This window comes from Tachyglossus aculeatus, chromosome 2 (genome assembly GCF_015852505.1).
Source record: "Tachyglossus aculeatus isolate mTacAcu1 chromosome 2, mTacAcu1.pri, whole genome shotgun sequence".
Lineage (NCBI taxonomy): Eukaryota > Metazoa > Chordata > Mammalia > Monotremata > Tachyglossidae > Tachyglossus > Tachyglossus aculeatus.
Genome location: NC_052067.1, coordinates 7,318,679 through 7,331,664, shown reverse-complemented (window position 1 = coordinate 7,331,664; position 12,986 = coordinate 7,318,679). Strand labels below are relative to the sequence as shown.

Here is a 12,986-nt window from a genome sequence, read left to right as displayed (position 1 = left end):
ATTGCTGAGTAATTACTATTGATGGTTTCTCTTGTGACGAAACTTCTTCTCCATCACAATTGGTGGCAAATAATATATAAATGATATAATAAATAACAAATGCTATCAGTACATGCTTTTTTCCATTGGTATTAATGTTTGCCTCCCCTCCTCATATGCAGGGAACCAACTCTACCAACTCTATTATATTTTACTCTCCCACACACTTAGAACAGAAGCAGCATGGCTCAGTGGAAAGAGCCTGGGCTTTGGAGTCACAGGTCATGGGTTCAAATCCCGGCTCCGCCAACTGTCAGCTGTGTGACTTTAGGCACACTTCTTTGTGCCTCAGTTACCTCATCTGTAAAATGGGGATTAAAACTGTGAGCCCCCCGTCAGACAACCTGATCACCTTGTAACCTCCCCAGCACTTGGAACAGAGCTTTGCACATAGTAAGCATTTAGCAAATACCATCATTATTATTATTATTATTTTTACATACCGGAACCGCTCAATAAATATGATTGATTGGCACCTGGATAGGAGATGGTTAGGGTAACAAAGAGGCTTCTGCAATCGTTGAAGATTGTTTCTGACATTGTAGCCTGGTTCTGTTTTAGATCTAAAATGAAATTTCATTGTGTGGTTCATCGATCCGTGAAACTATATTCCACAGAGGACAAATTTGTTCGACATTTTCTTTGCTCCCCTAGAGTTGAAATATTTTTCGAGGTAAATATTAAGTTGAAGGATAAAAGTATCAGAATCAATCAATAGCATGTATTTACTCTGTGCAGGGAACTGTAACTATGCACTCCTTCAAGGAGCTTATCATCTAGGGTGGGAGACTGGCACAAATAAATTATGTTAGCGGAAGCAACAGAGTTTAAAGGGAAGGATATAAATGCTACTGGATTTTGAGGCGGGGAAGGAGTTAATGTGGGAAGGATTCCTCACACGTGGAATTAGTGTGAGGAAAGGAAAGATTAATCCGGAAAAACCTCGTAGAAGCAGTGTGGCTTAGTGGAAAGAGCACGGGCTTGGGAGTCAGAGGATGTGGGTTCTAATCTTTTCATCCCACCTCTGCCACCTGTCTGCTGTGTGACCTTGGGCAAGCCACTTCACTTCTCTGTGCCTCAGTTCCCTCATCTAGCAGATGAGGATCAAGACTGTGAGCCCCACATGGGACAACCTGATTCCTTTGTATCTACCCCAGTGCTTAGAACAGTGCTTGCCACATAGTAAGTGCTTAACAAATACCATTATTATTATCATTATTATGAGATTTCAGAAGGGCTTGGAAGAGAAGCGGTGTGGCATAATGGAAAGAGCCCGTCCTCGGGTCAGAGGACCTTAGTTCTGATTTTGACTCTGCCACTTGTCTGCTATGTAATAATAATAATAATGATGATGGCATTTATTAAGTGCTTACTATGTGCAAAGCACTGTTCCATGTGTTCTTGGGCAAGTCACTTCACTGCTATGAAGCAGCATGGCTCAGTGGAAAGATCCCAGGTTTGGGATTCAGAGGTCATGGGTTCTAATTTCATCTCTGCCGCTTGTAAGCTGTGTGACTTTGGGCAAATCACTTCACTTCTCCATGCCTCAGTCACCTTATCTGGAAAATGGAGATGAAGACTGTGAGCCCCATATGGGACAACATGACCACCTTGTATCCACCCTAACGCTTAAAACGGTGCTTCGCACGTAATAAGCACATAACAAATGCCATTATTATATTATATTAATAATACTATTAACTTCTCTGTGCCTCAGTTAGCTCACCTGTAAAATGGGGATTAAGACTGTGAGCCCCACGGGGGGCATAGAATGTGTCCAAACCAATTAATTTGTATCTACTCCAGTGGTGAGTATGTGCGTGGAATACATTCATTCATTCATTCATTCAATCGTATTTATTGAGCGCTTACTGTGTGCAGAGCACTGTACTAAGTGCTTGGGAAGTACAAGTTGGCAACATATAGAGACGGGCCCTACCCAACAGCGGGCTCACAGTCTAGAAGGGGGAGACAGACAACAAAACAAAACATATTAACAAAATAAAATAAGTAGAATAAATATGTACAAGTAAAATAAGTAAATGAATAGAGCAATAAATATGTACTAACATATATACACATATACATATATACAGGTGCTGTGGGGAGGGGAAGGAGGTAAGGGGGTGGCGGGGGGACCACTCAACAAATACCATTAAAAAAAGCAAGAAAACAGCAAAAAAAAGATAAGGAGATAAGGAGAACAAAGGTCTGCCAGATATGAGGGGGAGTGATTTCCAAAGAGGAGGGAGGTTGTGAACAAGAGTTTGTTGGAGAAAGGAATGAGAATCAGACTCACTTGAGTAGGTTGGTTTGAGAGAAATTGACATCTCAAAACACCTCTCTCTCAGTGTTATGAAGCCTTTTTTTTTTTCCTACTTCTTAACACAGCTTGGAAGTAAGCAAGAATCAGACTTGCACTGGGTAATATAGCGGGAGTAATTTTCCATCAGTGATATCGACCAACTGCCTTCTCAGAAACCTGAACTGAACCGGTTTCTTTATCGTTAGAAGAAATTTTGGAACTCTTGGCAGCGATTTGAAAATGGTCGAACTGTGTTAACATTTGCTGTTGATCCTTTTTGCAGCGATTACTAGTTAGCCTCTATTAACCAAGACTGACTGGTGTGGGGAAAGTCAAGGAATAATAGACTGGCTGAGGTAATATTCTTTTCCATTTAGCATAAGACTTATCAAAATTATATGTCACAAACGAGACTGGCAAAGCATTTATGCTCAATCATCTGAGAAGGGAAATCTGAATCTTATTTTAGGGTTCTTAATGGCCTTATGTAGAAGGCAGTCTCCTGGAAATGATCAACTCTTATGACAAGAATTGTTTGACATTTATGTTTTCAGAAATGGTGGAAGTATGATATTTTCATGACAAAGAATAAGCTCATTGTTGACGGGGTTATATGTCTACCAACTGTGATGCTGTACTCTCCTAAGTGCTTAGTACAGTGCTCTGCACACAGTAAGCATTCGACAAATACAAAATAGTTGGCTAGTTAATAATTAGTTAATAATATCAACTTATCGACTTGAACACAAAGGATCATCCCTTGAAACTACAGTACTTTGCAATTACAGTGTTTCTTTTGGACAGTAATTTGACGCTATAGCAGAATCCCAGAATATAACTCCTAAAACATATAAGTGGTTATGATTTTCTGTCATACTTCCTTTCTTTTTTTTCTTTTTTTTTTTGGTGGGAACAGTTCCTGGGCGAATGGGGCCAACATAATGGTGGATGAGCTTCACAATTATCGCATTCACCAAAGAACTAGAATGAAATCAACTGCACTCATTTACTCTCCAATCAAAGCAAAACCTGAGCCTAGATCTTTAGCCTAGAATTTCTCCTGTGTGACCCTCTTTCTGTTTAATTTCCATGCCTCCACCTGCTTGTATAGCATCTGTTTTATTTTGATAGGAACGACAATCAACTGTGAAAAGAGACAAGAGCGGTTCGCAGCAGACGAATAAACTAGGCGATCGGAATAAAATGCAAAGAGCAAATTCCGTGACTGTAGACGGACAAGGCCTGCAGGTATGTCTTCTCTGAGCATTTGAAGGTCTTTATTAATTCTGCCTAGATCTATCTTGTCAGACACCAGCATACTGGCATAAATGACAGATTTACCAGCAGGAGAACATGGTTGCACCCTGCCCTCACCCATGTTTACAGGCACGTTTATCCCCATCAGAAGCTGCTAGACAAGGTCTTCCAGGGATCTATGAATAATAATAATAATAATAATAATAATGGCACTTATTAAGCGCTTACTATGTGCAAAGCACTGTTCTAAGCTCTGGGGAGGTTAAAAGATGATCAGCTTGTCCCACTGGGTGCTCACAGTCTCAATCTCCATTTTACAGATGAGGTAACTGAGGCACAGAGAAGTTAAGTGACTTGCCCAAAGTCACACAGCTGACAAGTGGCAGAGCCGGGATTTGAACCCATGACCTCTGACTCCAAAGCCCAGGCTCTTTCCACTGGAGCCACGCTGCTTCTATGTAAAAGGATGTGTACAAGCGTTCAGTACAGTGCTTTGCACATAGTAAGCACTCAATAAACACCACTGATTGATTGCATACTTACAATGCTCTACTTTTCCAATAAAATTGTAGGACAATTTTAGTGATTTGATATTAAGTGCTTTTGTAGTTGTTCAGCGCTTTCTCTGTGCCAGGCACTGTACTAAGCCCTGGGGCAGATGCAAGATCATCTGGTCCATGACCCACAGGGGACTCGTAGCTTTAACCCCCCATTTTGCAGATGAGGTAAATGAGGCCCAGAGAAGTAAAGTGATTTGCCCAAGGTCCCCTTCTGATTCCCAGGCCTGTGTTCTTTTCACAGGGCAATGCTGCCTCTCAATAAGTAGGTATTTTGTAACATTGTGACGATCATGTCCTTGTTCAGGGCAAAGTCACTTATGGAGAATGAATACTGATGAATATTTGAGCACCATTCTAGTAGATTAATAATTCTTCTGGACCTAGGCATGATTTTCACGAAAACATGCAACACACTGGACAGGAATTTGTTGCAATTCAATTTCTTTATTGTTATTTATTTATTTTAATTTAGAAAATACAGATTTTTAACTTTTCTGTGCCTCAATTACCTCTTCTGTGAAATGGGAATTAAGATTGTGAGCCCCACGTGGACTGTGTCTAACCTGATTATCTTGTATCTACCGACATGTTTAGTACCCTGCCTGACACTTAGTAAGTACTTAACAAATGCCATTAGCTAGAAATACATACATATACACATAGATATGTACACATATCTGCCCTTTTCTCTCCATAATAATAATAATGATGGCATTTATTAAGTGCTTACTATGTGCAAACTACTGTTCTAAGCACCGGGGAGGTTACAAGGTGATCAGGTTGTCTCACGAGGGGCTCACAGTCTTCATCCCCTTTTTACAGATGAGGTAACTGAGGCACAGGGAAGTTGAGTGACTTGCCCAAAGTCACACAGCTGACAATTGGTGGAGCCAGGATTTGAACCCATGATCTCTGACTCCAAAACCCATGCTCCTTCCACTGAGCCACTCTGCTTCTCCATCCAAACGGCTACCTTGTTAACACAGTCACTCATCCTATCCTGCCTAGATTACTGCATCAGCCTCCTTGCTGACCTCCCAACCTCAATCAATCAATCAATCACATTTATTGAGCGCTTACTGTGTGCAGAGCACTGTACTAAGCGCTTGGGAAGTACAAGTTGGCAACATATAGAGACGGTCCCTACCCAACAGTGGGCTCCCATCTCTCCCTACTCCAGTCCAGACTTCACTCACTGCCTGGATGATCTTTCCACAAAAACCTTCAGGAGATGTCACCCCCTCCTCCAAAATCTCCATTGGCTGCTCATCCATTCATTCATTCATTCATTCATTCATTCGTATTTATTGAGCGCTTACTGTGTGCAGAGCACTGTACTAAGAGCTTGGGAAGTACAAGTCAGCAACATATAGAGACGGTCCCTACCCAACAACGGGCTCACAGTCTAGAAGGGGGAGACAGACAAGAAAACAAAACATGTAGACAGGTGTCAAAATTGTCAGAACAAATAGAATTAATGCTATATGCACATCATTAACAAAATAAATAGAATAGTAAATATGTGCAAGTAAAATAAATGGAGTAATAAATCTGTACAAATATATACAAGTGCTGTGGGGAGGGGAAGGAGGTAGGGTGGGGAGGTTGGGGAGGAGGAGAGGGCCTCTGCCTGTCCTCACCGCTAAGCACTAAGTACTCACCCACCTCCACACCCACAGCAGTTATGTATATATCAATATACTCTGTTCCTTCTCTTCTCTGTAATTTGTTTTTGTGTCTGTCTCCCCTAGACCAGAAGCTCCTTGAGGGCAGAGATCATATCTACTTACTCTATAGAACTCTCCCAAGTGCTTAGTGCAGTGCCCTGCACACAATAGTTACTAAATAACCATCATTGATCAATCGATTAACACTGAGATTTTCCAGGAATTATTCTGAAGTTAATCCAGTCACTACCATTGCTAAAATATCCCTGGGGGCTTACCATTGACTTTAAAGCAGTCGATCACCTTGCTCCCTCCTACCCTCACTTCTCTTCTCTCCTTCTACAAACCAGGGCACACTTCACTCCTCTGGTGCCAACCTTATCATCATCATCATCATCAATCGTATTTATTGAGCGCTTACTGTGTGCAGAGCACTGGACTAAGCGCTTGGGAAGTACAAATTGGCAACATATAGATACAGTCCCTACCCAACAGTGGGCTCACAGTCTAAAAGGGGGAGACAGAGAACAAAACCTAACATACTAACAAAATAAAATAAATAGAATAGATATGTACAAATAAAATAAATAAATAAATAAATAAATAGAGTAAAAAAAAATGTACAAACATATATACATATATACAGGTGCTGTGGGGAAGGGAAGGAGGTGTGCCCTGATCTAGTCTGTCACCTAGAATGCCCTCCCTCCTCAAATCCAACAGATAATTACTCTCCCCCTTCAAAGCATTATTGAAGGCACATCTCCTCCAAGAAGCCTTCCCAGACTAAGCCCCAATTTTCCTCATCTTCCACTCCTTTCTGAGTTGCCCTGAAATGCTCCCTTTGATCTTCCCCCACCTTCCAGCCCCACAACACTTACGTAAATATCGGCAATTTTATTTATTTGTATTAATGTCTGTCTCCCCCAACAGACTGTGAGCTTGTGGTGGGCAGGGAATATAAGGCACATCCCCTCCAAGAAGCCTTCCCAGACTAAGCCCCATTTTTCCTCATCTCGCACTCCTTTCTGAGTTGCCCTGAAATGCTCCCTTTGATCTTCCCCCACCTTCCAGCCCCACAACACTTACGTAAATATCGGCAATTTTATTTATTTGTATTAATGTCTGTCTCCCTCAACAGACTGTGAGCTTGCGGTGGGCAGGGAATGTCACTGTTGATTGTTGTATTGTACTTTCCCAAGCATTTAGTAGAGTGCTCTGCACAGAGTAAACACCTAATAAATGTGATTGAAAGAATGGATTTATTAATATATCAATACATATATTGATATATGTGTTAATATATATTAATTATATATTATATTACATATGTATATATATGTATATATACATATTAATATATTGGGGTGGGTAGACTTAGCATATGCAAACAGACCCTACATATATTTGAATTTAAAATAATTCCAGCTCCAGGCTAATTCCCCTGCATTATCATGCCATCCCTCTCTTTTTTGTTGTTGTGTGCTGATTGTGGGTAGCTTCTTGTTAATATACAAAGTTGGACAAAATGTTAACATAAGCAGCATGAGGAGGTCACCTCCATATGGCTCATACATTACTGGCACAGAAACCTACGCACCACAGAAACTTTGGAAAGATCTTACATATTTTGGCATATGTGCCTACTGAGTGTGATTTAAGACATATTGAAATTTCTCAGCTAGAAGTGACTTTGTTGAATAGAAAAATCTAATGAATTCTTTGTAGGGAATAGTATCAAACTTCTTTCACCCCGATGGTTCACTTTAAATTAGCGAATGACCTCATGCAGTAATAAGTTCATAACTTAATCGAACGGACCGAAATGCATGGAAATCTTCTCATAATTTAGAGAAATGCAATTTAGAAAACAGTGCATTTTGATGGGGGGGCTGGGAATGGAACATCCCCACCTTTTCACCAAAGTGAAGGAGGTTGTTTTCTACCTTGCCCGTATTGGTATATTGATCGCAAGTGAAAAGGATCGTATTTTTCCAGTAATTCAGGAAAAAAAAAAACCTGGTAGAAAATGAGATTCATCAGTACATTTCATAAAAGTATAAATATTCTGGAAAAGCTTTGAGTCGCAGCAGAGTTTGCAGATATCTCCATGACAGTAGAGATCTCCGTTTCTTAGAGAAGACTATTAATCATAGTTAGGCACATTCATCTTATTTCTTTCTAGCTAACCAGCATAATGATCAGGATTATTATTTCTAATTAGAGGAAGTAATAGATCATGTATAACCTTAGGATGAGTCTCATTAATTAACCTCAGTCCCCAGGGACTTCAAATAGAGGTAGTTAGGTACTCCATCTTTGTCAGAGCTAAAGCACCATGGGTTTACTCTTAATACACAGGAACAAACATCGCTGGAATGGCAATAAATAGCCAGGCGTGATTAAAATAGATTAAGAAGGAGAAAAGTTTTTGAGCAGTTCTCGTCTGAGAATATATGTAGAGAAACGCAAGAGTGGCTTAAAGCTGCATTGCATAGGTCAGGAATCTTTGCCCGGTCCATGCAAGGATGGCTGACTCTTGCTGAGAAAAGCCCCCCAGATCTGCCATTTTGTTTCAGCCATGCCTATGCCTAGAGCGCAGAATAAAAAGTTCCTATTTTCAGTTATTTTGAACATGAAGCCTATAATGAAGTGATTCCAGTACCCAGCGCGTTGTTTTTAGGAGAAGAGAATATCCGTTTGACATTTTTTGAGCTTATCCGCTTCAGCATCCACGCTAGAGAGTGGCAGAGCTTCTTATTATTCAGAATATTAGGGCTTTTGCCACTGGGTGTTGGGGAGGGTTATCCCTCAGGTCCTTTCCACGTGGTCCTCTTATTGAAATTCCTACGAGAGAAGAATCAAAGAGCCAGAGAGCATCTCAAGAAATTCTCTGGTCTTGTACCTCCAGGGCAGATGGTTTTGAAGTCCTCCAGAGAAGGTCACTTCTTGACTTTCCTTTTCCAGATACTTCTTCAGTTACTCTCAAGGTGCTCCTCTTTAGGGCCATGCATTCTCTCCTGCTTCAACTCAATCCTATTCCTTCTTTTAAATCTTTGTCGGCGAGTTCACATGATCAACAGCTCCCCTAAAGAGCCTCTTGCTGCATTCGAAGATCTGTTCTGTCACCCTCACGTCTCTTCTCCAGGCCTGAATGAATTTGATTCCTTTAACCGATCTCAAAGGGAATATTTTCTATCCCCTTAATTCTTTCGGTTGGTCTCCTGGGGACCTTCTGTTTTTTTCACCAAAATTGAGCCCAGTGATCGAAGACAGGCCAGGCTGTTGGAGAGCAGAGAAGAAGCAGCGTGGCTTAGTGGAAGGAGCATGGGCTTGGGAGTTGGAGGGAGTTGGAGGACCTGGATTCTAGTCCCATTTATTTTGATTTTGACACCTGTCTACATGCTTTGTTTTGTTGTCTGTCTCCCGCTTCTAGACTTTGAGCCCGTTGTTGGGTAGGGACCGTCTCTATGTGTTGTCGACTTGTACTTCCCAAGCGCTTAGTACAGTGCTCTGCACACAGTAAGCACTCAATAAATACAATTGAGTGAATGAACGAATTTATGCTGTGTAATCTTGGCAATTCACTTAACTTCTCTGTGCCACAGTTAACCTCATCAGTGAAATAGAGATTAAGACTTGAAGTACTATGTTGGACAGGTACTCTTACATTTAGACTGTAAACTCGTCCTCTAGACTGTAAGCTAGTCGTGGGCAGGGAATGTGTCTGCTTATTGTTGTATTATACTCTTCCGAGCACTTAATACAGTGCTCTGCCCATAATAAGTGCTTAATAAGAAGCAGTGTGGCTCAGTGGAAAGAGCCCGGGCTTTGGAGTCAGAGGTCATGGGTTCAAATCCTAGCTCTGCCAATTGTCAGCTGTGTGACTTTGGGCAAGTCACTTAACTTCTCTGGGCCTCAGTTCCCTCATCTGTAAAATGGGGATTAAGACTGAGAGCCCCCCGTGGGACAACCTGATCACCTTGTAACCTCCCCAGCGCTTAGAACAGTGCTTTGCACATAGTAAGCGCTTAATAAATGCCATCATCATTATTATTATTATTATTAATAAATGTGATTGAATGAATGAATGAATATCTACCCCAGTGCTTAGTCCAGTGCCTGACACATAATAAGGGTTTAACAAATACCATGAAAAAAAGCATTAAGCTTTGTACCGTAATCCTCTCTTATTTCAGTTATAATACACCGGCATCATGTTGGCTTTTAGGAATAATCCTCAGGCTGCTGCTTATTCTACTCATTGTTGACTGTGACTCCCCCAGATCCTATTTGGATTAGTTCAACTTTCTCTACCCTCCATTTTATGTGATTTATTTTGATTCCCCCAGACTGTACTCCTGTTTCCTCCTACTGACCACTTCTGTTAATTTACAGGGTTGTTTTGAATTCCATCCTCCCAGCACGCTTAGCAGAACCCTCTCATTTAGTGACACATGCAGTGTGATAAATATATCCTCAATTTCTTCTTCCACGTCAGTGCCTCTTAACTGAGCCTGTCTGGTGATGGTTGGGAAAGAAAAAAAAATAAGTACAATTAAGAGACCTGAAACATTTTCAAATATGTTTGCTAGGACAAGGTTGGTGGTGGTGGTTAAGGCTTCATGTTAAAAAACTTCTGATAAGATTCATCCCTCTACTATGTTCTGTTTGCTAATGCTGATGTGGTCCAGGCCTGACCTCAGCAGTCTTGAAATACTGCGTAGCCCTCACGTGTTGTTTTCCATTGTTGAACTCTTTTGAGATATTTTAGTAGGATATTTTCATGAATCCCTTTCCCAAAACAAAACCTGGCAACCTTCAGGAATGAAAACCAGACATTTGGATTCATTTCATTCATTCAATCATATTGACTGAATGCTTCCTGTGTGCAGCTCACCGTATTAAGTGCTCGAGAGAGTGCAATACAACAATAAACAGACATCTTCACTACCCACAACGAGCTTACAGTCTAGAGAGGTGGAGACAAAGACAGACATTAAAATAAATAAATAAATTACTGATCTGTACATAAGTGCCGTGGGGCTGGGAGGGGGGAAGAACAAAGGGACCAAGTCGGGGTGATGCAGAAGGGAGTGGGAGAAGAGGAAAGGGGAGGTTAGAGAAGGTTTCTTGGAGGAGATGTGCCTTCAATAAGGTTTTGAAGTGGGGGAGAATAATTATCTGTCAGGTTTGAGGAGGGAGGGCATTCCAGACGAGAGGCGATATGTGGATGAGGGGCCGGTGGCGATGTGGCTCAGTGGAAAGAGCCTGGGCTTTGGAGTCAGAGGTCAGGGGTTCAAATCTCGGCTCTGCCAACTGTCAGCTGTGTGACTTTGGGCAAGTCACTTCACTCCTCTGTGCCTCAGTTACCTCATCTGTAAAAATGGGGATTAAAACTGTGAGCCCCCCCCCCCGGGACAACCTGATCACCTTGTAACCTTCCCAGCGCTTAGAACAGTGCTTTTCACATAGTAAGAGTTTAACAAATACCATTATTATTATTATTATTATTATTATTATTATTATTATTATTATATCAAGGCACAGTGAGAAGGTTAGCATTAGAGGAGAGAAGTGTACAGGCTGGCTTGTAGTAGGAGAGTAGCTAGGTGAAATAGGAGGGCACAAAGTGATTGAGGGCTTCAAAGCCAATGGTGAGGAGTTTTTGTTTGATGCAGAGGTGGATGGACAAACACCGGAGTTTCTTGAGGAGTGGTGAAACATGACCTGAACATTTTTGTGGAAGACTTTCATCCTATTGTAGAGGTTGCAGTGCTATCTGTTGAGCATGTATGCACAGAGAGTGATGCACTATAATAATAATAATAATAATAATGACATTTATTAAGCACTTAGAATGTGCAAAGCACTGTTCTAAGCACTGGGGAGGTTACAAGGTGATAAGGTTGTCCCACGGGGGGGCTCACAGTCTTCATCCCCATTTTACAGATGAGGGAACTGAGGCCCAGAGAAGTGAAGTGACTTGCCCAACGTCACACAGCTGACAATTGGTGGGGCCGGGATTTGAACCCATGACCTCTGACTCCAAAGCCCGGGCTCCTTCCACTGAGCCACGCTGCTTCCCTGTAGTAGGTGCTTGGGAAGTACAAGATATGCAGATGATTACTCTATTTATTTATTTATTTTACCTGTACATATCTATTCTATTTATTTTATTTTGTTAGTATGTTTGGTTTTGTTCTCTGTCTCCCCCTTTTAGACTGTGAGCCCACTGTTGGGTAGGGACTGTCTCTATAGGTTGCCAACTTGTACTTCCCAAGCGCTTAGTACAGTGCTCTGCACACAGTAAGCGCTCAATAAATATGATTGATTGATTGATGACCCATTTCATGTCCACGATGATCTTATACCTTTAAACATCTCTCATAATATTTATTGAGGGCAGTTGTATTGCCCCAGGTTCCATAGAAGCAGCATGGCTCAGTGGAAAGAGCCCGGGCTTGGGACTCAGAGGTCATAGGTTCTAATCCCGGCTCCACCATTTGTCTGCTGTGTGACATTGGGCAAGTCACTTAACTTCTCTGTGCCTCAGTTACTTCATCTGGAAGATGGGGATTGAGACTGTGAGCTCCACATGGGACAACCTGATCACCTTGTATCCCTCCCAGCGCTTAGAACAGTGCTTTTCACGTAGTAAACACTTAACAAATGCCATTATTATTATTTGTCATGTTTGCGTGAATGTGAATGCTTTATGTTTCTCTGGTGGCCCATTCTAGTGTGAAGTAGCAGGCACCAGTGGAAAGAGCAAGGGCCCAGGAGTCAGGGGACCTGGGTTCTAATCTCGACTCCATCACTTGGTGTCATGTGACTTGGAGAAAGTCATTTAATAATAATAATAATAATAATGACATTTATTAAGCACTTACTATGTGCAAAGCACTGTTCTAAACGCTGGGGAGGTTACAAGGTGATCAGGTTGTCCCACGGGGGGCTCACAGTCTTAATTCCCATTTTACAGATGAGGTAACTGAGGCCCAGAGAAGTGAAGTGACTTGCCCAAAGTCACACAGCTGACAATTGACAGAGCCTGGATTTGAACCCCTGACCTCTGACTCCAAAGCCCGGGCTCTTTTCACTGAGCCACACTGCTTCTCTGCATCTTCTTTGGGCTTTGGCTTTGGGATTTGGGCT

The 12,986-nt window shown here is 41.7% G+C and overlaps 1 protein-coding gene across 2 annotated transcripts in view; it reads left to right on the top strand.

Annotated features, from left to right (window-relative positions):
* The window catches only part of DGKB (diacylglycerol kinase beta), a 690,045-nt gene that overhangs the window by 216,780 nt on the left and 460,279 nt on the right, over positions 1-12,986 (top strand). For both annotated transcript variants that reach the window (XM_038767652.1, XM_038767643.1), the window contains one exon: positions 3,476-3,592. In XM_038767652.1, coding sequence (XP_038623580.1) covers positions 3,476-3,592 — 117 coding nt within the window. The remainder of the gene's footprint in view (positions 1-3,475; positions 3,593-12,986) is intronic.